We start from the raw sequence: 26,294 nt of genomic DNA on the forward strand, positions 1-26,294 counted from the left end.
AACATTTTCGGATAAGCGATGAAAAAAAATCTACATTTTTTTTTCTACATTCGTTTTACGTGGAATCCTTTTTGGATGACGCGATAAGTGTAATATTTCCCATGTACGGGGCAAATCTAATATAGCCTTCGTGTCTGGCGTAACAAGGGCGGGGCGGGCGTACCGAAGCGTGAATGGGGCTTGACAGCGTGATAGATTGCCGGACGGCGCGGCGGGGGCTCTTGTGGGTCAAAGGGAGGCGGTCATTCGATGCCAGAGATATTTGACTATATCACCTGTCTCTTACTGTGAAATCAGAAACCATTTGACTCAATATTTTCACAATTTATATGCCCATCCTTAATATCGTATGTGTACAAAGTGTTTAAAAAATAAAATAAATACAAAATGTACATATATTTTATTAATAGGTAATTATCAAAATACGTTTTTAAAAAAACCGAATAGGATTGGTTCAACATTTACTCTATAAAAACAAAAGTGAACAAAGACGAATACGTATCTAATATACATTATGCTGAATATGCTGTATAATTTTTAGGTTAATTTTTTTTTTTTAATCTTTGGTAAAAGGAAATTCATGTTTAAAAATTTTTTTAAAAATACTAAGGCAGATATGTTAATATTATAAATGTTTGTAAAAGGCAGATTTGCCGTTTATGTTTATAAAATAAAATAAAATAAATAACATAGTTAAAGACGATGAGTCTAAAACTGGTAATCCCAGCATGGAAAAGATCCACCTCTCTCGGTAGGCTGTTCAACTGACCAATCATACTCCCCACAGGCATTGTATGTATATATTGCGTGAATAAATGGCATCATAGGACAAGGACGGCCAAGGAAGTGGTATCACGAGCCAAAATTTCGAGTCTGGTCATGTCAAAAGCAGACACAGCCGAATCTCATATATTATGACAATATGAATGAATGTGGAAGAAGCTAATAATGTATATCAGGATAGGCGTGAGTGGCAGTCTATCCTCTCCACCTACCTCTTAGGAGACATGTCGTGATGGTAGGTGTGCGTTAAAGTATCACTTGTCTTTTATTTCTTCAATTATTATAATGAATTACCATGAATAATATTTACATAAAAAATAAACATTAAATTTGTTTCAAAGCTTTTTTATTGTTGGTTTTGAACGCAGTGATATACGGTTTATTTAAACCAAATGAAAAATCCAATTATAATATGTCTCCAGAGAAGTATCCAAAATAACAAATCTGATCATCCAAATTCAGGGATTCGTTACGATTTTGATTTATCCTCAATGTGTGAACAAAGGAAGATGTTACCGCGTTAATGGAAACACGTACGTAGGTGGTTATTACATAGAATTGCTATGGGACTCTCATTCAAGAGATTCCCTAGGAAAACATCTCATTCCCAATTTTCTCTCTTATTCTGGATGGCTCCGAATACCAGAAATAGCTTTTGTAAGTGAGTGATCTGAATTGCGTAGGTATTTAACTATACCATCTACTGAGAGTAGACGCACATCAAAATGGTGAATAAATCGAAATACATGTATATATATATTTTTTTGTATTTATTATTAATATCTATATATGGAAAAGGCAATGTTCCAATGGTTCTCCTCGATGGACTCGATAACTACCGGACCGATTTACGTGCGGTTTTCAGATAAATGTACGTCTTTGCTGCAATAAGGTTTATAACTCATAAAATCTTCAATTAATTAAGTACAAAAAAGTTAGAACCGAAAATGTTTTTTTTATCCATCACTAGGGTTGCATTCGCCGAGAATGGGTACACAAAAAAAATGGATGGGTGTTATTTTTATGTTAACAGACAACATTCGCTTTTTTATAGATCCCAATCAAATTATTTCAATGAATTCCTTTTAATTTCTACCCTTTTCTTTATTTTTTCTGGACTTTTGGTTATACTAAAATAATATCAACTGATATTTTATACATTTTTGAAAATCGCATTCTTGACTCATGTGCATTCCTGAGCAGAGTTTGACAATTGCTAAAAGAATTCTTTATTTGAAAATAATTTATTATTTTATGTTTTGGAATTCAATCATAAACCGGTACCTAGGTACCTACTTACCAATGAAAAGTTACTTTTTTACGTTATCCGAACGGTTTTTACTGAAGATTTTTTCGTAAAGTTCTGTTAGTATACTTAATTATTTTTAACCTTAAGAGGAAATGCGGTCCAACTTTTCTTCATACAAACGTATTCACGTATTTTCTCTCTGAATTATGGCATTAGGGAAATGTCTTTTTTTTTCAATAACAACAACAAACCATCACGCCGTTTCCCTTAAGGCTAAAGAGAGAGGATAGAACGCCACATTACTTAATCTTTGCATTCAGATCTCGCTTCCTCTGCAGTCATAGATCATCTCATGCACGCGTGCCGATAATTCCAACTATTGCCATATCCATCTTCAAGTATTTGTTGGATTTGGTCATGCCATGTATTTTTCGGTCTTCCTCTATTTCTGCATCTATGAACATTTGCATTGTCAATATTTTTAGCCGTTTTTTCGTTGTCCATTTGGTCTACGTGGCCACACTAGCGCAGAGCTCTTTTTACTCATTATTGATACTTACAAATGGCATGTTTCTATATTGTTTTGTTTTTTTTTTAAAATGGTTTATTATGGGAACTAGAACCATTAAAACCCGTAAAAAAGAACAATTTTATCTGTTCTCTTCGAGCGCACAGAGCACAGTATACAAATATAACTATTTTTGAAAAACGCAAAGCATACTGATACAGAAAATTTTATTCTTATTCTAATAATAAAAATAATAAGGTATGCGTACATATGTAATTTAAACTAAATACAATAATTTATATTAAACTTTCGATTGTGTTCATTTTTAAATCTTAGCAAAAACTTAAATCAAGCAATAGCAAAGCTTTTCCGGGTTTAGCTCGTATAAAATATATTACAAAAGGTACATATTATACTCTCAAGAGTTATTAAAGAAACAAATTTGGGACCGAACATAAAAAAAAAACATTTTTGTGACAACACATAATATCATACATAGTTAATACATCCAAAATAGTATTAATAACTATCACTATCAAAAAAATTTAAGTAATATTTTTTAATTGCGGCATTTGCGGATTTTTTATTCAATTTTTCGTATTTTAGCTCATCGGGTAGTTTATTATATTTGGAATGGCAAATATTTTCCAAAGACCTACTACCGAATTTTGCAAGAAGATTCCCTGAGTAACGCGTATTGTAATTGTGAATATCATGACCAAATGTGTATTTTAAATTTGTGTGTGCAGAAAAGTTTATGATATTCAAAATAGTATTGGTTACGTCATGCAGTGGCATCACCTTGAAAGGAAGTATCTTTGTTTGTCGGTTGATATCCTGACATGGGAATCCCATTTTAGTCCAAGAATGTTTCTTAAAGCTCAGTTCTGAAGAAATTGTAATTTCGAGATCTGATTTTTGCAGGCAAAACCACATTTATATGATAAATAAGATAAATGGTAATAAATCATAACGTAGTAGATGGCAAATCATTTTATTCTTTCAGACCTGAAATAATTCCTGTGGATATACAAAAACATTTTGTGTTGTGTTTTTACTAATGGAATTAATTGAAAATTTTTAGGATACTTTAACTTTTTTTTTAAAATTTATACTTCTTAAAATATTTCACTTTCATTTTCAATGAATTATGGGTCTTAAACTGTTAATGAATTTAAAATTTTCATTTTAAATGTGTTATTATTTTACAATGTCTTTTTATTCGATTAAATTATTTAAATTTCAACTAAATATATCAACAACTTGGCTTAAATATTATTCGGAAAGATGACAATTTTTTCGATAAACAAACAAACCAGCCAGAAGCAAGCTGTCAAACTAAAGAATAAACTTTTCGAACGAGCTGCACTTAGGAATTTCTGTAATTGAAAAATAAGCTCGCCGTTATTTAATTTCGGTTAGTACGAGAGAAAAGAAATCATAAATTTCGTACATAATTTATAAAAAAGCATAAAATTAATAAATTGATGTATCGGAAATAAAATTTAAAAATGAAACAACAAATATCAGAAATTAAAAAAGGGATTCAGAATAAAAAATAACCAAATAAACAATATTTCCCTGAGTCCACTTCTGTCTAGTTTTAATGATTATATCCATCTCACTTTACACTTCCCTTCTTAAGGACAACATGACAAAAATACTTAATTTATTGGCTCTATATGTATCGATGTAATATTTAGAATACACTTTAAAAAATAAAATAAGATAGAATTCATTAGTTAAGTATACTAAGGTAAAGAAGCTTGTGTAGCTTTGAAACCAGTCGGTAGAAAAAAAAATGGTTTTACACAAAGTTGTTTTATATTTATTCTACTTAAATATCGGGTTTATTTGAATGAACATCTAGACTGAAAGGGTTAAATCTCACGTAGTACGTATTTCACACATGAATAATTTAAAAACGTTTTATTTTTGTCGAGAGGTATTAATGGGTTTTAATTATTGTCCTAGATTATTATAGTTTTTTACATTTGTAATTATTTTTAATTCTTTTTTTGTAACTGTATCACAAACAAAATAATATTATTAATACTATTGCACATAATTTTTTTTTTGCAGAGGCTAATATATAACTCTCATACAAAAAAATAGGTAATGTTTTATGATTTAAATGAATTCGTAAAAAAATTAGAAATAAGACAACAGGCGCAGCAACCTCCGGTGACAACCGGAATGAAGGGGAAACGATACGGCTGGATGGGCCAAATCAAGGCTTTACTGACTGAATGCATTTATAAATTAAAACAAGTTCCGAAATTATCGCATTTTAAGCTTTTTTATTCTTTCAACGCATTATTTCTCCCAGAATTTTCTTTATTTTTTTTATTAATTTGAAAAAGTAATCTCTATTATAGGGAAAGCAAAAAATTTGAAATCAACATATTGCACCAATATTTAATAATGTTTAAATTATATAAAGACTGTTGACTCAATGCATTTTTTCAGTATAGCCTCGATATATTATTACGGATGCCTCTCATGAGCCTTTACCATAATAACCAATATAACTACGCTTGCCTACTTTACAAAGCATCTGGTTCTGGCGATCCTTGACGTCCAGTACTGACAGTTTGTCGGCAGTTCACGTCTGAACCAAGGAACGCGGATCTGACTTGGGTAGGCTGGAGAGATTTCATGGTCACCACATGCTCCACCCAGGGAGCGGACATGGATTATCCTCTCTAACTTCGTATAATAATTCATATTAGTGATTTCTTTATAAACATGTTTGTAGATATTTTATTTTTTCATATTTATACTTTTTTATTTTAGTTCAACATCACAGTAGTCTTTATTTATTAAAGTTTTAATTGCATAATTATTGTTGAACTTTTGTTATCTAACATCTTTTTTTATGTAAAAAAAAAAACAAATCGTGTTATGTAAAGTGTAATTACATTTGTGTTGTATTGTTAATTTAATTGAATGATTTAATTAGTTAAGTATGTAAACATTTGGATTTAAAGGTACTTTTTAATTAACATATTTGAAATGTAAAAACGAAATTGTTTTAAATGCTCCGTTGTGTTATTAATACCACGCTTGGGTATTTGTTCGAATTAAAGAGATCACTGCTTTATGATTTTTTTCTGTATTTCAACGAATTTCTTAGCTTTATGCTTAAAAATCTCTAGTTTAATATTTGGTTTGTTTATGGCTACCTTAATATTGAATGATTATGAATAATAGATATTTTTTTCATTTTCATAGAGATTTTTGTGAAAATTTAACTGAAGATACCGAATAAGATATCCAAGTAGAATAAGATAGTTGCCCAACCCAAATCCGATAAAAGTACTAATGGATAGTTCCAGAAATGTTTTCCAAGAATTTCAATCTTCTGATTAAAAATAGATTTTTTCTCTTTAGCACTCAAGAAATATTAAAGGGAATATTCTTAACAGTAAAGCATTTGAAAACGTGAAAACTACTCCTTGGCATAAATATCATACATTTTACCATATGTAAAAAATCTAAAGCACTTACAATTTCTTAAAAAGTTTATGAGATATTTTCTCAATGAGAAAGTTCTGCGATTTTTAAATTTTTTTTTTTTTTTGATTTTTATTCCATCTTTAAGCATTTGATCGACTTGATCGTGCCATGTCTTTCTCGGCCTTCCTCGTTTTTTGCATGCATCAACATTCGAATCGTAGATCCGTTTAGCCGTTCGTTCGCTGTCCATTCGCTCTACATGTCCAAACCAACGCAGCACTTCTTTCTTGATTCTGTCGATAATGCATGTATCAGCCTTACACAGTTCACAGATCTCGACATTTTTGCACCTATCATACATCATTTTACCACACATTTGATTGAGGGATCGCACTTAGAAATCATTTATTTCACTTTCAGAATTATTTTTCCGATTCCATACTTCGCTTCCATTCATTAGAACTCCATTGTGAACTGCTAGTTTTGCCTCCTTTATATATGACTATCCATAATAATGTTTTACGGTGACTTTATTAACAGAATAACTAACAAAAAATTACAATTTCTTATGAATCAATACCACCATTTGTATTTTTCTCCAAATATAAATAAAAATATTAATAAAACGCGCCCTGCGCCAGCAATGAGACAAGCAACTAGCTGACTACTCCAGCTTATTTCTTCATACAAATAAGTATACTGTATTTTGATCATATTGAATCCAGGATCGAGATTTTTTTCTAGAGTTTATTTGCAGATTACACCAATTTTTTGAAGATTCTTGATTTGGAAAACAGTATTTCAAACAATATTTCTTAAGGACTATTTTTCTTTGCGATTATACTTTTGACATATGACTCGCAACACACGTGGCGCTAGACGCGGCTGTTTTTGGCATTATTCATTTCTAGAACAAATCGGCCAGTTGACATTTTAATCATAATGAGAGTATCCTTTTTTTTAATAGAAAAATAAATATTTGCGTTTTTATGTTTTACCCAAATATTTCATTTTGAGGGCCATTTTCAACGAGTTGTAAATAACTCACTATTTAAAAATGAAATCAAATTGGGGTAGAGTGAAATTTGAACCACAGACCTTTGGTCCGTGAGTCCGAGACACTAGCCACAGGACCACAACCCGATCTAAACCTGACTTAATTTTTAAAAAATTTATATGAGTTATGTGTTAGATTAACGGATATTATATATACACAATATAATATATCACAAAGTTACGTAGTTTGAGTTGATTTCATAGATGAGAGTTTTGTATCACACAGAACCACAGAAAAAATAGCAATTTATACTATATATAACTTACATTATATTATGTACCTACTATGAAGGTATGATATTTTTTTAAAGCTTACCTGTAAATAAAATCACCATTCACCACTGGTCTTCACCATGTTCCCGGCACTCACCCTCTTTTTAATATATTTCTCAGTCTTTCCATCCCTAGTGAACATACTTCTCAGATACACAAATATATAATATTATTGTATGATTCATATGAACAAGTGATGTCGTTCTAATAAGTTTATTTTTTCGTAAATTTTCACAAAACTTTGCTGTAAAATTCAATGAATTTTTACCGCACTTCAGAAAACATTTTTTGTATCCGATTTTCCGTAGGGATGAAGTTCTTCATAATGGTTTGAATCCGTTTTATGTTTTATTATTTTTAATGTACGATAAAAAAAATGAAAGTAATCAACAAATTTATTACTGAGTTACAGATAAACACTTTTAAATTCGGAAATCCATAAAATCGCTGGACTGATTTTCGAAAAAAAAAGATTGATTGTTGACTATCTGGCTAAAATTTGTCTTACTAATCATCGCATTTGGTGTACCACTTTCAAATATGAATATTTTATTTGACATTTTATTTTAATGAACACATCTTGAAAACTTAATTTACCACAGACCAAGTAAATATGAAACTTCATCTTAACGACAAGGTATTTCCATTAGGAATTTCGCCTTTATTTTGAGATATTGTCCAAACAAAACTTAGAGCAGATGTGACACTCGACCCCTATTCGATGATACGTCAAGTTACGTCCACAATCAAGATGAATGGAGAGAGAAATAGGAAACATTGAGAACAATGAGGGATTTTCAAGAATCAAAACACGGGAAAACATGACTAAATAAAACATGAGTATGACTGAAGAGAAATTGTAATGACTCTCTCTAAGGTGGTTTTTTTTTTAATGTCTTAGTGAATTTATATATTTAAGTACTTACCACTTCAAGGTATGTAACAGGTTTTATATTTTTACGTTGAAATAATTTTAAAATAGTAGAATTATTATGACATAATAATACACATTACTTCAATCCGCTCGTTTCTGAGATATAAAAGTCGTTTCAAATTGAACTTAATTATTAATATCTCGGGAATAACAAATAATAATAAAAAATGCATTTTTGGAAATAGTTATATCACAGATTCAGGTGCATAAGTTGATAATCAATAAAATGTTTCGTCCGAAAACGATAAAATAACACAGTAATCAAAGGGAGTTATTTACTCAATATATTTTAGGTTAAATTGAAACAATTCAAAAATAGTAGAATTTTTAAAATGTATTAATTATTTGAACTATTTACGTAGTAACTTCTAAGTATCTGCATTTAAAATTTACAATTATAACTGGTAATCTTTTTTTTTAATTCATGATACATCAGAAAAGTGAATCAGAAGATTTTAAATATAATAGTTTTAGTATTTTTGGTCTTACCTTAGACATAAAATAAAATAAATTAAAGAAATCTCTTGTGTTTGTTTAGGAATAATTAGTTACATTTATTTAAAACTAATTTAATTCAACGGAGTATTTTATTTTTTAAATTCTAATGAGTCTAAATTCTCAATCCAAGATATAATTTTAAATGTATCAATTAAACATCATTAATTTCTAAAATTTCTCAATTAACAACGTAAATCCAATACGCAAAATAAACTAATCAAACCATAATAATTAATGGATAGGTATACTTTTGTCGAGTTGGTAAAATAAGTATTCATTTAAAATATTTTACTATGATTTCTAATAAAAAATCTTTGGGAATACCACTATTCTGTCCTCCGAAACAAAAAGGTTGATTTTCAACAAAAATCACATGAAGAGAAAAATGTTTTTTTAAAGTTTTCTAAACATTAATAAGCATCTAGAGATTCATTAGAAAAATCACAGTGTGTGCATGACCCATGCTTAGAAAAAATTGATATGACACGGTTCTGTGTTTTAACTTATGATTGTTTAAAGTTTTTAAAAAATGCGTAGTCTCATAAAATGTGTGTCATTATAATGTTTTTTGAAAATAAAATTAACTATTCGTATAAACGCTTGGAATATTCTAGGGTTTGTGGTCGACAATCCCAATTGCTGTCCCTATTTATGCGCGCAATTCCTTCCTACAAAGCTCGTCATCTATTGTGTGTCGGACTCCAACTTCGGGCCAACTTAGCGTAATGGATAACTGATGTCTCCTCTTCAACCCTCGTGGTCAGAGTTGGTATAGCTGACTCGTCTGTCCTCGTTACTGCGGTGAGAGATATAGCCAGGACAGGACCCAGTGACTGGAGAATTAATGGGATTTTTCGACGATGAGAAATGTACGCCGAAACTACTTTTAATAGGAAATAATAATCTGTCAGATGAAAAAAACAATTTGAGAAACAATAAAAAAATAATTATATAAATATAGTAACAATAATACAAAATTTACCCTCGTAGTAAATCGTTCTTCATTTAAAATGCCCTTAGGCCTTTAACATCACAGTATTAATTAATTAATTTATAAATCTATAATTACACTTGTTTAACAATTTACGATTTTATTATGGCTTTTTTGGCTGTGTCTATGTTGAGCCATAAGAAATAACAAGAAAAAAAGTATTTATTTATTTGACGCTTTACATGGATAAACATTTTATACACATACAAAGGCGGGGATATTGCCTTAAGTCAATTTCTTCCTACCTACCCAAACCATTTGCGAAAACTACAAGTACATAGACATATTGTAGGTATTAATAAAAGAACCAAATAATTTTATACATAATTTTAAACGTCAATTATCTTTATGGTTTATTTTGGATATCTGTAGTATTAACTTTGTGGATCATTTTAATGTTTTAATATTTTTGTATAATTTTGTATAATAATTTTGTTTTGTTCTGCGAACCACTTTATTTGCCGAAACTAGTCGGTTGTGCAAACAAATAAAGTAGTTCACAAAACAAAACAAAAGTATTTTTTTTAACAAATATAATTTCTTAAAATACATAATAATTACATGAGAAACAAGAGTGGTGTAAATAATCATAATCCAAAACATTAATAACATTAAAAATAATCGACGAAAAATAAGGTCCACGTATAACTCGAAAGAAAAAGTGGTTTGTACGAATTTCAAAATAAATGAATGTTAAATGTCATTCCAGAAATCGAAAAATGCTTTTTTTATTTTAAAAATAAAATAAATAATTTACTTTAAATAATGAAATATAAATTAAGCAAAGTTGGATATAGACATAATCAAATAGAATTATTGAAATTTTATGGAAAATAATACGAAGACAAATTTGAAAAAAAAAATTGAATTGTTATTTGTAAAGTTTAAATAAAACTTCGTGAAAGTAATAAATAATATAACCAAATTAAAGCTTTTTATTAAGTATATTATATTTGTATAAACGAATTGTGTTTATACAAATATAAAGACGTTTTATACATTAAAAATATATACGTTAAATTTACACGACACACAAGTGAGGATCAAATTATTCATTGAATTCACAATGAGGAAGCTCAGAGGTTATTTTTTTTTTTTTATTTGACCAAGCCAAAATTTGAAAAAAAAAAATATGTATCGTGTAGCGCTATGATTTTTTAAAGTTTTGTATTTCTGAAATTACTCCGCGTTTTAGGTATGACGTTCTCTTCCACTTCTTTTCGGTCAGTTCTGCCGATTGGTCCGTTGACGGTAAGTAAACCGTAAATCTTCCACTTCTTTGTTATCATTGGTTGATTCAAATGAACTTGTGACGTCGTTCAAAGTAATGCGTTTTTTTTAATTCATACATTTTCAGGAAACTTTTATGTATAATTTGATGCTCTAAGTTTTACCGCGCGTAAGAAATCTTTTGTATCCAATTTCCCGTAGGGCTGAAATTCCTCATTTTTGATATTTTGCCAGAACACATTTTTGGATTGGTTAAAAGATGAAGTTTCACAAAAGACAAATAAAATAAAGGCACAATTTATGCATAATATCATCTTGGTAAAACTCGTAAATCCAGAAATGGCCAAGAATGATACTTTTTGCGTACAGTGTTAATGTATTTTTTTAAAATATGTCGAAAAAACTTCACTTTGATTCGCTACTGAAGTAAAAACTGTTTTTACTATCTCCTAGTCAGTAAAAGTAAGCAAGGGAGTTTTACAAGTTAGACCGACGATATTTAACCTCAAATATGTGATTATTATTTTTTTAACATTTTAAGCATTAATTTTCATATCAAAGATTTAAATAAATGTTAGTACATGTTTGCATATAACCACTTCCCAACGTATCAATTTTTACCGGTTTCGAAACGTGCCTAATTACAATAACATGCAAACCTTACCGTTACTGAAATAGTTTCACAAAAATATAAAACTATCGTGCTGATTGATAGAAAATACGCTATTAGAAGCTATTACGAACGTGAACTAATTATATATATATATATTTTTTTTTATCTTGTGGGAACAACCGCTAAAAAAAAGAGGAGGGGAAGAGTCCTAATTCGCTAGGTATAGAGTGGCTATTTCATCGAAACGTTGTACAACGGGCTATATTGAAAGGTTATAAAGGAACAATAATTTTTTTAAGCCTTACAAATTTTATGTTTTTCCATGTTATTTCGTATTTAGCCTTTTATATTTGTATGAAAAATTTTGATTACTAATTCACAAAAAAGTACTTTTGCTTTTTATGTGTTTTGACAAGCAGTATAAATATAAGAATTCAATATTAAAAATACTAAGAATTATTTTCTTGCTCTCCCACCCTTTGTATTCGGTTTAAACACGACACAACATATTTATTCAAAATAAAATATCTTTTTTTCTTCTGGGAATAAAACTAAAAATAGTCTGACAACCATAAGTAGTACGGGGATATTAAAAACCTGTTGACTTAAAAATATAACGGAAATAAAAGAAATATTAACCCACCCGTTCCTGTGATGTAACTGGCGTTGCGAATTGAAATTAAATCCTCAATATCTCGGCAACCGCTATGAATATTACCACCATTTATTTTTAATATTTTAGTAAACTTTAGTTTATAAGAAAAAAATATACCTCAGATAATTAGGTATATTATATAATTTTAAATGAAATATTTTGTCCATCAGGATCTCCGAAAATGACGAAATTTTGCGTACTCTAGGAAAAATATATAACACATTTATTTGAGAGAAGATATGCTATCTGATTCAATCACTTGGCAAGACACATATTTAATTTTAATTAAATGAAAAAAGACATTATAAGGCGATTGTTTTCTTACCTAAGGTTACAATACATTGATTCAAAGCGGTTTTTTCACACAGTATGTTAAAGTTTTAAATTTTTTTTATTCTCACCTCAAAATGGATTAAGTTTACTGTTTTTTTATGAACCTATTTGTTCAGTCATTTTCTTCAGGTGTCAAGAACTGTCCAATCGATATATCAAAATTGATAAAAAACATTTTTGAGAAAAAAAATTAAACAGTCTTAGGGCGTACGTCCAATAAATAATTAAATTATTAGTTTCAAACTTTCTACCGTCTTAACACACTAAGTGCCAACTTTTCATACGTATTTTTTTTTCTCATTTTGCGACAGGTATAAGAATCTTTTTACGCCTTCTAACCCAAAAACCCAATTCAAACATGCTATATCAAGGGTTTTCATAAAAAGACTTTCAAAAATATATTTTTTCAATGCAGTATTATGTAATTATATTATTTTCGTAACAAAAATAAATCATCTGCGTTTTTCAAAAAATGTTTTTTTTTATGGGAACTAGCAACAGTTTTATCTGCTTTCTTCGAGAGCTCAGTAAACAAACTTTTTTCAAAAACGTAAAACGTGTCGATACATAAAATTTTATTCTGGTACTCTGTCTAAAAAAAATAACAATATCGGTTGACTTTTGAGGTGCGGAAAACGGAACAACGAAACGTCGATTTTGTCTATTTTAACCAAAGATCGGGAAGGCATCGCAAGACAGTAACAGAAAAATAATGTTTAAAAAACTATTTATCAATATTTTCTGTCCTTACAATTTATGTTAACCGAAACACAAAAATAATCATGTGTACGTACATATTTAATTTGGACTAAATACAATGATTAATATCAAACTTTCGATTGTGTTGATTAAATATATATTCGAGTATATCCTAAAATCTAGCAATAGCAAAGCATTGCCGTGTTCAGCTCGTAGAAAAGGTTATTTAAATAGTTTTACAATATACAATAAAATCGAGGCAAAGGAAGTAGAAATGGTTCAGAGTTAAATACGGAATGCTGAAGTGGTTTTGTTTGATACCTTTTGAAGTGGTTGCATTGTGCATTTCAAACGTGAGTTTCAATTTGCGAGATCCATTTATCAAACGGCGGTCACGCGGTAAACATTACCGTTTTCATTTACGCGATTACAAACGCTAACTTTATCGTAAATATCGAGATGGTATTACTAAGCGCCGGTATTACAAAACCGGTTTAACCATCATGTCGATATATGTTTTCGCTAAGATTTGGCAATCTGTGAAAAACATTGAAATGATTGTATTTTAATTAATATTTAAAGTACTGACATTATGGTCAAACATTCAATAAAGTTTGCTAAAATATTGGTAAATAACCATTTACCGACTTTTCTTTGTCTACCGGTTTCGAGACGTACCCGTCTCTGCGTCAGGACATTAATTCAACCAGCATGAAAAACCCACAATATACCTTCACCATAGTTGTTGCACAAACATATAAAACCAACATGCCATGCATTTCAATAAGCACATGCATTATTTAGGACACACGTGCACTGATTAGATTATGAAAGTATTTTATGTTGTTTGAGAAATAGTTGAAAAAAAGGAGGACGGAATGGAGGGAGGGGCTTAACAATGGAACATCGTATGTTGACATCATGACCATTACAATGGGACATCGCATAACGGGCTATATTGAGAGGTTTTTTTATTTTTGATCTAAGGAACATTATTTTTTAAAGCTTTTCTTATGTGAAATATTTCTGTATTATTTACTTTTTACGCTTTGTTATTTGTATTCAAGATTTTAGGGAAATTTCACATTTGATAAGTGGTTACATGGAAATATTTTAAAACATCTAGGTAGTATTTTTGTTTCCATAGTGCTAATATTTTAACAGAATATGTTGCCATATCCACCTTGTGGTGCAGGCGCATTCAATCATCCCAAACGTCAAATTATTTGAGGCATACCCTTTGACCATATCGATTGTTTAAATCCTAAAGCGGCCACGTCAAAACAATTTAAACTGTATATAAATAGCATTTAAATGAAAAAAATGCTGACTTGAATACGATTTTTGTCACTTCCAACATGTAGACATGTGTACCGTGGGATACAGGAACACTCGATAACTATCGATGATCCTACATTAAAACTCGAAGATACAGGGTCAACAGTGTATTTTTGTAATCAATTTATCTTAAACTATACCGTCATAGTGAAGATATTTCTTCCGTATCTTCCAATTATAATCGCCTCCCATGACTACAAAGTGGATTAAGGGGGACATGAGATCTGCAAACTACAAACAGCTTCTAGCAATAGCCATTGCTCATTGAATAAAAAATAATAAAAAACAGAAGAGCGATGGTATAGGACTTTTTAAATGACAAACTTTTTTATCCAGAACGGTATTATGGCAGTCTGGTAACTTTAACCACTTTAACAAAAACGTACCGTTTTTTCTACTATACAGACATCTTCTAGAATATGATTACTGTAAAGGAAGTTAGAACCAGCTTCCATAAAATCGTTCCATTTAATGTAAATAATAACAGTTACCATAAAAATGTATGTATCCGCGGTACTTATTAATTTTGTCACAAAATACAAGACGCAAACGATATATGATAACATGCTGATGATTTCAAAAAAAAAAAACCTCGTTTAGGGCAACGATTGATGGTATTGTGGCAACACTATAGAGACGTCGCGCGCCAGGTCCAAGCGACGGACACCAGGAGAAGCGTTTTGGCTATGTTCGGTGACACACGTTTTTTAGACAAAAACTTGATTTAATTTTAATTGTTACGATTTCATACTTTTTCTTTACTGATTTTTTTTACGTTTTACAAATAAGATTTTTATGTTTATATTAAGTATTTTCATTCTCTTTTATATTAAATTTTGTTGAGTTTATATATTCTATCTTTTGTATCAATAAAAGATAATAAAACTGTTAGTACAATCTTTTACTCTTTCTGTGCATAACACATACCATATTAGTCTGGAGATTTGTCTAAAAAGAGCGAGAAGTAAAAAACGTTCTCACGAGACAATTTTTACACGATATCAACGCAGATAAATATTTAGCAATTTATGTGGAACTTACTAGGCAGTCGACATAACCCGATGTTTAGTAGGTAACAAACAACCATCGTATCAATAGAATTCAAGAATCATATATTCGAAATTCAAACCCAGGTCTATTAGGTTTTCCCAAATCAATTATTTTTAAAAACAAACAAACCATCACGCTGTTTCTCCGTAAGGGTAGGCAGAGAAGAACGAACGCCACAACACTCTATCTTTGCATACAAACCTCGCTTCCTCTACATTCATACATCTTTTCATGCTCGCGCGCCAATTATTCCGACTTTTGACATGTCCATCTTTAAGTATTTCTTGGATTTGTTTATTACAATACAATTATTTTTAAATGTTTAAAAATGGTTCTCCACTTAAGCTATTTGTATAAATCACATACAGTTTTTTCACTTTTTTTAGTATGTATGTGAAAAAATCTCTAAAAAAAAACATTTTGTGCTGTCTTGGGACGTACGGTATATAAATGTGATAAATCATTTTGAAAAATACAAAAAAAATAGAAAATTTAAATTTAAAAATCTTTCTCTAAAAAAATAACAAAATTAGTTCAGTTTAAGAGAGCGGAAAACGGTACAGCCAAACGTCAAATTTAGTTAGGTAAAATTAATTCAAAGTGCAGTTGTCTATTTTGCACAGTATCGGAGGAGGATAAGCGAGAAAGTGACAGTAAAATAATGTTCAAATACCCATGGCTTGGATATTAAAAAGCCTCTATTTTGAAAATTTTTATTATTTTATTTATTTTAGTCTCAAAATAGTACAAACATAACACATGAATGTCCTTATGTAAACGTACATATAATTATCATTAAAATTTACATACTTATTATTAACATTTCTAAATATGTAAAAGCTATCACGAAAAAAAATTCAGATATCCAAACATTTGAAAGAAATTAACTTAATCACAAAAAAAGCTCCAAAAATAATCCCAAGAAAAAAAAATAGATACACAAGGGTAAAATCGATGCTTAATTACTTAATTAAAGTACTTACTCATTGTCAACAAAGAAAACCCCATCAAAACAATGATTTTTTTATTTTATTTATTGTGTGTGCAGACAATTGGTAGAATTCCATATTTAATTAAGTAATGTCTCCAAAATAAAACAAGTTTATTGGATTATAATTCTACTTTATTTTTTATAAAATATACAAAGGGTATATTGTGACGCGTTTCGTCTTGTTAGGACATTTTTAAACAAACTCTAAAAAATAAAGTAGAATTATAATCAAATAAACTTGCTTTATTTTGGATACATTATCAAATTAACAATGATTTTTGTTCAAAAGATGATTAAATCATTATTTTGGAAAACCCACAAAAACTTGTTCGTATGGAAGATTTCTTGTTAATTTGTTTCGATGCATTTTTTATTCAATGCCGGCTTTCTATAACGGTGGACTGGTGAAACATGTCGGCAGCTTTGGATAAAATATAGCCTTTGTATTCAGAGTTTGGGGTAGCATTTGGAAATAAACACACACTTGTTCTCATCCACTTACCGCAAGGGGCGTTAATCAACTTAATACACATCTTTACGTACAGACGTTTAAGTGTTACCTTGTAGTGGATTCTGGTTAACTGTGGGCATTACAGATTAATGAGGGCTCGTTATTTATTAAAGTTCTTCCGGAAATGGAGAATATTGCGTATCGCTGTTTTATTTTTAGGGCATTATAGGTTTTGTTGTGTATTTGCTTACTACAGTTCAATACTGACTCAGGATTGCTAAAATAAACTCCAATCATGATTTTACTGATATTCAAGAACACTTGACATATATTTTAAATCTTTAAGTGAAACACTGGTAAAAGACCGTGTGTGTGGTAAGATCAATCCTGTGGGATTTTAAGTTCACCCGGAAACGAGCAGAAATTCTCACCTGACAGAACAAAAATATAATGTAATATTTTCTGTGTGCAAATAATAAATTATTGATAATTGATCACATTCAATTAATAACAAATTGCTGATACGAAAAGTGTCTTCATGTGTCTAAGTTTGTAGGTCCTTGGAAAATATTGGCAAATATAATAAACTGCCCGATGAAACACAAAAAATTAAATAAAAATCCAGAAGTGTCGCAATTAAAAATTATTTCTTTAATCTTTTTGATAGTGATAATTATTTATGTAATTTATTTAGATGGTGTTTTATGTTTCTTAAACAATAATGTTTTCTTTCAATTTCGGATGTATTAGTATGTATGATATTATGTATTGTCAAAAAAAAACTTTTTTCTTATGTACGGTCCCAAATGAGTTTCTTTAAAAACTCCTGGGAGTATAATATATCCTTTTTGTATTTTATGTTTTATTGATAAAAAAAAATAAAAAATAAAAAGATTTAAAAAAAGTTAAAAACGTGGAATCAGTTTACGTCCTCAAAAATTCCACTGCAAAATAAAAAAAAACACTGTACAATAACTATGCATATATTGGCAGTCAGATGGTAATTAGGCTATCTGTAATATTTTTGGTATTTTAGTTTTCAACAAAAAAAAAACAAAACCGATATTTAAAAAGGTAATATTTTAGTGCGTAGATTGAATAAAGTCTTTTTTCAGCTCTCTTGGACATTTTTGAAAACTACAGATGGTCCCTACTGCCTCCTTACTACCGATTTAAGTGATAGCATCTTTTATTAGTAAGTTTGGACAACCTCAGCCAGTCCCACTATGAAGTTAGTTCAGTAAATTAGTTACTTAGGTAAAACATTTACGTTGTAACTCCGTTAATTCATCATGTAATAAATAAACTTGAAGTAACAACACCGTTTTCTTCTGTCCGCCTCCAACTGGGTAGGTGCTCCCATGTTTTCTACATCAATCAAATGATCATAAAATATTAAGAAAATACTCACAACAAACTTAGCCTTGAAAGCGAAATATGAGTATTAATATTATCCGTTGAATAATTAAGATAAACTCTATTTAGAGTACCGATGCAGAGAGAACGATAGTGATAATATAAACATAATTAAATTCATTATTTTTTACTTTAACTTTGAATAAAAAAATTGTATCTTTTTAGAAAACAGGAAATCAGTCTCTTAATATTTTTTTTTTTAAGGGTGTAAGAATCATACTTGAGACACTATTAAAATTTATTCAAAAAACTATTTATCTTCTACTACTTCTTCTTTTTTTCACATCCGCTCCTAAGTGGAGCATGTGGACATCACCAGTTGCCTTCAGGAGACCCTATCGTCAGCCGCACTCTCATCTCCTCCCACGTCAATCCAGCGTTCCTTAGTCCCGCTGAATAAGGATGAAAGATCTTCATCAACGGCCTTCTAGGACGGCGTGAGCCCGCAGGTTAAAATAACAGACAACTTGGGTTAAGGTTCTCCTGAGGCATGCGTAGCACGTGTCCAAGCCAAGTCCACCGCCAAATCCTCAAGACACTTGTGATAGCAGGCTGCTGCTAAATGTATTTTTATTAAAATTATTTTAGTTTACGTTTGAAATCAGTTGTAATAACAGCATAAATTTCATAACCGCCATTGTGGTTTCCTTATCGCCAATCGACTACAGCTAAGATCGTTATGATATAAAAAAATTGGTTCTATGTTAAAGATTTTGAAAACGAACAAAACAAATGAAATTTGTATTTGAGCAATCAGCAATCATTTTTGTCTGTGTCCAGGCAGATGAGAAAAAAAATTATCTCTGTAAAACAGAACCGAAATCCCGGACGAGGGTTTTCGACCTGATGGCTACTCTCCGGTTAAAGTCCTAAACAATAAAATTGAGTGGAAAAACATCCCCCTGGTCATGTCGCGATTGGAGCATTCGTTCATCATGCTTAAGGTCCAGGGTTTTATTCCTAGGAATGTTGATATGGAATGTTTATTTCTAACGGTGGTTTTCCAGTGACATGGTTTCTGTACTGGCACTTGAAGCGTGAGACTGATAACATTACCTTCCTGTAACAAAAAATGAGATACGCTGCATTCGGTTTAAAACTCCAGTGCTCTTTGCAAAATCAGGTACGAATACGAGTTTGATGACGAGAAATCCAAATTTTAGAATAATTTGTATTAAAATTCAAAACTTATGAAAAAATAAATTGTTTTCGTCAAAATGTTAGTTCAAAATCTTAAACGTACTATCTTTCATTTTTTTAACTGAAATTAAAAAATAATTCTATTATTGTTTTGAGTTATTTTCAGTTTTGTAGGATTAATTTTTCAAATCAGATGATGTGAACTGAGGTGTTAAGCCAACGAATCAAAAGCAAATTAACACGTTTTCCGTTAAAAAGCAAAATGGCAATTCTGTCAATAGCCGTTACCAGTTTTTTTTTTATCAAAAGAGCTATTGGAGCGTTAAAATCAAAAATGTGTTCTTTGAAACGTTAAAAGCACGCTAATGGAGAGCACATCGTTTAAAACAGAGTTTAATAAAGGCCTCTGCACAATTAAACACAGAAGTTTAGTTGTTTTTGTGTCATAATAATTAAAACTATTAACTGAAAAACATGGAATAAACACTTTGATTTAAAGAACCTTAACTTGATGAAAAACAGTATTGTTTTGAAAACTGTACCGCGAAAGAAAAAAAATATAATCAACGATTTCATTTATACTTATTAGCAGCATAAAGAACATTTTTAATTTACATTTGAAATTCCCGCGAAAACGTTTCATGGAATTGGCCACGCTTCTTTAAAATTTTGAACTTTGTTTATGACCACTTAAATTTTAATAGACCATCGTCGTGAATCTTGACATCACAAATATCAAGGCTAAACGTGTCGCGTTTTTTTAGACATACTTTTAATAAATTCATTTTAAAAATACGTATTAAAACATATCTGCACAATTTCCTTATTGGTTTTGAAAATATAATTAAATTTTCTCAATCTATTTCACATATTTTTATCGTCATTTTGTGTTTTTTCCGTATTCCCATTTCCTAACCATTTTTTGAAATTAGCTGAAAAGTTCAAACGTTTGGGTAAATCATTAAGACGCAAATATTCTTCCATTTGTCGATTTAAGTAAAAGTTTAAGAACAGAAACCCTGTAAAGAGATTTATCTGACTAAATTATACAAAATGCTAGGCAACTTAAATGTTTATACTACCACATTTCTTTCTCTTAATGGTCGTCATCTTTGTTGTAATTCGTAAATCTTAATAACTCCCCAGAGGGTGAGATTTAGTGCCTTTTTTATATAAACATTCAGACGAAGTCAAAATATTGTCTTTAATTTTATGTAGACATTTCAATGAATCGAACTCAGAACCTCAATTGTGGTAAGTTTTAATAAAAAGCGGACTGTAGCGAAAAAACGAATTTCATTCAGTTTTGTTAAAGGTTTTAAATATTTGAAGAAAGGAAAGGAACACGATGGACGTACTTTTAATACGATGAAAATTTTCTTCAATTTTGAGCACCGGATGATGCAATTTACTATGAGTTATCCAATGATTTATGATTATTTTTGCAATGTTATATGCAATCTTATGTAATGTCAAATTTAGTTTTTTTGTTTCAAACCCAAATTTTCTAATTTTTTATTTTTTTTATCTTGATATAAGGTTAGGTACCATAAAAATGGGTCAAGGATGGGAAAGAAAAGTAATCGGCCTGGAATTAATTATTTATTTATTTATTTATATACGGCATTTCTGCCATTTACATATTTGTGGTATAAAGAGTGCTTAGAAATAAAAATATTAAAAAAAAAAAAAAAAAATTGAGTATGAAATATTAATATACTCGTACTGTACACATTATTAATTACTTGAAATACATACATATTTTAAAGAAATTATACAATAACAAAATACATTAATCAATCAAATTATAACTATTCCAACCCAATCTTCTGAAGATGATTTGCTCTTTTTGATAAAAATATGTTGGTCACTTTATTTTTTAAGTTAGGCAGAGATTAACTAAATATATCAAAATATGATGCATATTTATTCCCGGTATTCTGTCATCTAACAATAGGTGAGTTATATTGAGCTACCGTTCGAGAATTTTGACAATAAAATATTGTAGATGTTCTGCTTAATCTAGGTTATATCGATTAATGCTGTTATTTACTAAATAGTAAGTGAACGCATTTCCTACTTCACGATTTTTACCTTAGATTAGACAAAGAATCAAAACGACTTATTTAAAATTCTTGTTATATTTCAGATAAAGCTGTATTTGTCATGTGCCTGGTCAAAAACATTATTTTTAATATTAAATTCAAGTTTTTCGTGCTTTTCGTTAAAATAATAATGCGGATATATTTTTTTAAAACTAAGACTGTTTGAAGAAAGATATTCAAGATCCTGTACGTACGATTTACATAAGTAAACATATACTAGTATATAGTATGTAGTTGGTACTGAAAGGCCTTTGCTGTAAGCAGTTAGTGGTCAACGGATTAATAATCCTTAAGACTATCATGTTTGCCTAAGCCCCATTACGCCATTATCCTTAAAGGATACCATTATCTTTATTACTTAACTTGTATATTAACAGACGACGGTTAATCACAATCATCAGTAAATTTATAATGTACATATTTCATATCAGGAAAAATATTATGTTTTGCAAAGATCAAAAAATATGTGAATTTATGTAGCTATATGTTGAATTATTGTCAATAAACAACATATCTTAGTGGAGTTAAATGTACTGCTAGTTCAGCAAAATAAAAATATATAATACAAAACATGTGAACTCTTAAAATACTGTGGTAAAAACGCGAACGGTGCTCTAATATCATCTAACATTAATGTACGTTTCAGATCCGTAAACAGCCTTGACCGCGCAGGACAAAACCCAGAGATAATACTAAAATTCGGCCGCAGTTTACACTTGAGCGCTGCAAAAATGAATGCACGACGGCATTTATTACGATTAATCTCACGAAGAATATTATTCATTTTATACCAAGATGTATTGGGATTGTTAAAAAACGAACTAAATAATGGAAAACAATAAGTGGGAGCGACACGCAAGGTCCTTTCGGTGAGCGTCTATACGGAAATAATGCGGCCGCGCGCGATGGTTGGAGTAATTTGTTTCGCGGATATAGTATGTCCGTCAATCTCTTTGACAATGTCTCGGAACGATGTACTGTCTTGCAAGTTGCCGTTTATACGTAGACAATAGTCAAGTGCTGCGACAGAACAATATTGTATTTTCCACGTGTAACCGGCCTTTTAACAAGAGTCAAAATATTTTGAATTCCAGGTATTAAAAGACAAACAAAATACGTACCTATATAATATGTTCTATTCATGAGTCCTGCTAAACAAAACTCAAAATCGCAAAGTTTGACTTGGACACTTTTCATTGTATGCTCAGGATATGTTTCATCTAGATAAAATAAGTATTATATTATATTATAATAAAAACCAACCTTATACCGGGGATGTTAGAGATAATGGAATCATCGTGCGTAATCCAGGAGAGAATCGGAGGGGGGTTGCCTAGGGCTGCGCAGTCAGCCTGCGCCCCCCTGTCACTACTGAACCGCAGGATGGCCGGGGGCTCCACTACGAAATTGGGGCCCTGAGACTGCTCGACAGCTCCAACCACTGAAAATCAAATAAATATCAAATTAGTGTCTTAAGAAACGAATTTAAATATAAAGAGCTTTTATTATAAACATAACATTTTATTTACATAAAAATACTGAGTTTCTTTTGTAGGAAAATTCACTTTGAGAATATTTAATACAATGGATGAGAACTAATCTACACTTTCCTTTGCGCGTATGTTTTTTTATTTTGTTTGTTGCTTTTTATTCATTTTTTTATTATTTTCTTATTAAGTTTAATTTTTTATATATTTTGAATATTAAAGTAGGGCATAAATAAGCATATTTTTATGTGTCCTCCAAAAATAACAATGTACATATATTTTATTTATTAGTAACGATATATTACCAAGAAATAATATATATGTAAGGGTGGATTGTTTTTTGCACAACAAGAACGGAAACATTAAAATAGGGAGAAAAAAAAACGATAAAGTAAAAAATAAAAATAAACGATACAACTGCTTTCAATCAACTAGAATTTAAAGGTTATAATTTACAATAAAAATAAAAAATTCCCGAGTTTGTTATACTATTTTGAGATATAAGTTATTTATGTAAATTTAATAACCATTATTTAATTCAAAACAAAATATAAGTTTGACAGTTTTTTTTTAAATTATTCTTATGGAGTAAATCAAAAACCCACGCATCCCTTTGCCCGTATAATAAGTGGATAGTTTCCAATATAAACACTATATTTGTCACTTGTGGGAAATGCACACCCGTATATTGCTGCGAAAAATATACAATAAATTTTTTAAAACCATTTTAATAAAAAATAAAAATTGGAATTTCTCTGTAACAAAGTGCATAGTTAAACAATTAACAAAAGGCTTTATATATATTGTTTAATACAAATGGCGGCAAAAAAAAAAAAAAAGTAATGTGTAGTGGTTGAGAAGTTTGACTCACGCACAGAAGATTCCGGGTTCGATTTCCGGTGAGAACACAAAAAATAAAATGTGGTTTTTCTCAAGCCTGGGTGTTCTGTAATGTAATTCTCTCCTGGTTTGTTGTCGTGAAAAATGAAATAAATATCACAACTTTTTTCAAGATTTTTTTTGTGCCCAATCCACTTTTTTAATAACGCCATTTAATAATAAGTCTTAAATAACTATGCTAGCAAAATAGCAAGTTGTATTTAAACAGGGTTCGTACTTAGGATCTCTGATCTAAAAGTCACTATCGCAGGACCACAATACGTCTCGATTCTTTCGAAGAGTTAAAAAAAAAATTCTGATATATTAAGTTACGAAAAGATTTTAAAAAAATATTTCAACAGTTTTATTACAGTTGGCATCTTTTTTATTTGTGTTTTCAAGAAAAAATATTTAGATAAAAATCGATAAACTCATTTCAAATTCCTTAAAAACATATCTAGCTAAAAATGTGGACTTATTATATATTATTATAAAAATATTATTTTAAGACATAAATTTTTTTTTGATCTGCGCAGAAAAATTAAAGTAAAATAAAAAAGAAGTTTCAATTGTTTGGAAAATAATTTATTTTTAAGGGTGAAGAAAATTAAGATTTTGCATTTACTCTCCATTGTAAATAAGTTAAAAAAAATACTACTTATCAGCCTTTGCTCAAAGTTATTTGTAGCTTTCGTGATCTGCTTACATGTGAGTTTTTCTGACAGCAGAAAAAATGCGACAACTAGCTGCGCCATCAGATTTATTTTATATCAATAAAAAGCCCTTCGCAGGTCTCAATACAGTATTTTATTATGTCACGTTTGCAGTAGCGTGAAAAGAGTTAAACAGGTGTGCTCGTATGCCAAGTTTTCGGGACAATTTGATTACTACCAACGAATGTTGTGTGAATGTTGAAAGAAGTGAATCATAAGTTGAATCACGTACGTAGCAAACATCTGTCAGGAAGTCACGAGCTATGTATGTATCAGCAAATAAATTTCCGGCAAAAGGTGTTTCATCAACGTAGTCAAAAAGCTCATCAGAGTATGAAATTGGAATCAAATTGTTTCTCTCAACTTGACAATCTTCTTTGAAACCTGCTAACAATAAACATTCTTCCTGCTGAAAATTTACATCAAGGTATGATATTAAGATGGGAGCGCTTTAAAACGCAAGTTGTTTAAATGATTTGTTATTAATAATCTGACTCAAATAAATATTTCCTTATGTAAATATTGGATGTTAACAAAAGTTGTGTCCGTTTTTTTCCAAATCGAAAAACAAGAACTAAAAGTCACAAAAAAATGGTAAAAATTATACGCAATTCAAATGAAAAAATTCTAGTCTACAAGATAATTATGAAAAACATAATATGCTTTTACGTTACAAATATTTATTTTTATGTACCTATTTTTTTTACAAAAATAAATATTAGCGTTCTTATAATTTACATAAAAAAATATATTTTGGTGACCATTTTCAACGAGTTGTAAATAACTTACTATTAGAAAATGGATACCAAGTTGGGCTAGAGTGGGATTCGAACTTCAGACTTCTGATCCGTAAGTTTGCAACACTTGCCAGCAGACCACAACCCAATTCGATATTATTATATCACAAACAATTGTCTTACATCCAATATCCTTAACTTAGCGAATAGATATTTATCTTCTTAATTTTATAGGTATAAATTTCGTTAATTTACTGATTCTAATGATCTTCAAAGATTCAATAAATGTTAGTTGATATTTGTATATAACGGCATACCAACTTTTCAATGTGTACAGGTTTCAACGCGTACCCGTCTCTTCATAAGGACACTAATTACACTAAAATGCAAATTCCACTTTACACCTTCACCCCAGTAGTTTCACAAAAATGTGTTCATAAGACACGCTCTATTAGAAACTAACAACAACGTGCACGAATTATATTTAAAAAAAAAGTTTTTTCTCTTGGTAACAGAAGTAGACAAAAATGGGAGGAAGGCAGAAGTGTGAATTTGATAGGTAAAGGATTATCAATACAATGGAACATCGTATAACGGGCTGTGTTGAAATGTTAATTGATAAAATATTGAAAGGACATAATTATTCAAAGCCTTTTTGATGAAATATATATATTGCTACCGCTTGAGGGCTACGCCCGAGCATACA

General features: G+C 30.0%; 1 protein-coding gene across 1 annotated transcript in view; it reads right to left on the reverse strand.

Annotated features, from left to right (window-relative positions):
• The window catches only part of LOC148282805 (cell adhesion molecule Dscam2-like), a gene marked incomplete at its 5' end in the record, with an annotated part of 204,870 nt that extends 179,613 nt beyond the window's left edge, over nt 1–25,257 (reverse strand). Inside the window, 2 exons of the mRNA XM_088224527.1 lie at nt 23,036–23,213; nt 25,080–25,257. Coding sequence (XP_088080653.1) covers nt 23,036–23,213; nt 25,080–25,257 — 356 coding nt within the window. The remainder of the gene's footprint in view (nt 1–23,035; nt 23,214–25,079) is intronic.
• Nucleotides 25,258–26,294: the final 1,037 nt, after the last annotated feature.

The sequence above is a fragment of the Micrasema longulum genome, unplaced genomic scaffold (genome assembly GCF_059751315.1).
Source record: "Micrasema longulum isolate JH-2025_06_02 unplaced genomic scaffold, ASM5975131v1 h1tg000288l, whole genome shotgun sequence".
Taxonomy (NCBI): Eukaryota; Metazoa; Arthropoda; class Insecta; order Trichoptera; family Brachycentridae; genus Micrasema; species Micrasema longulum.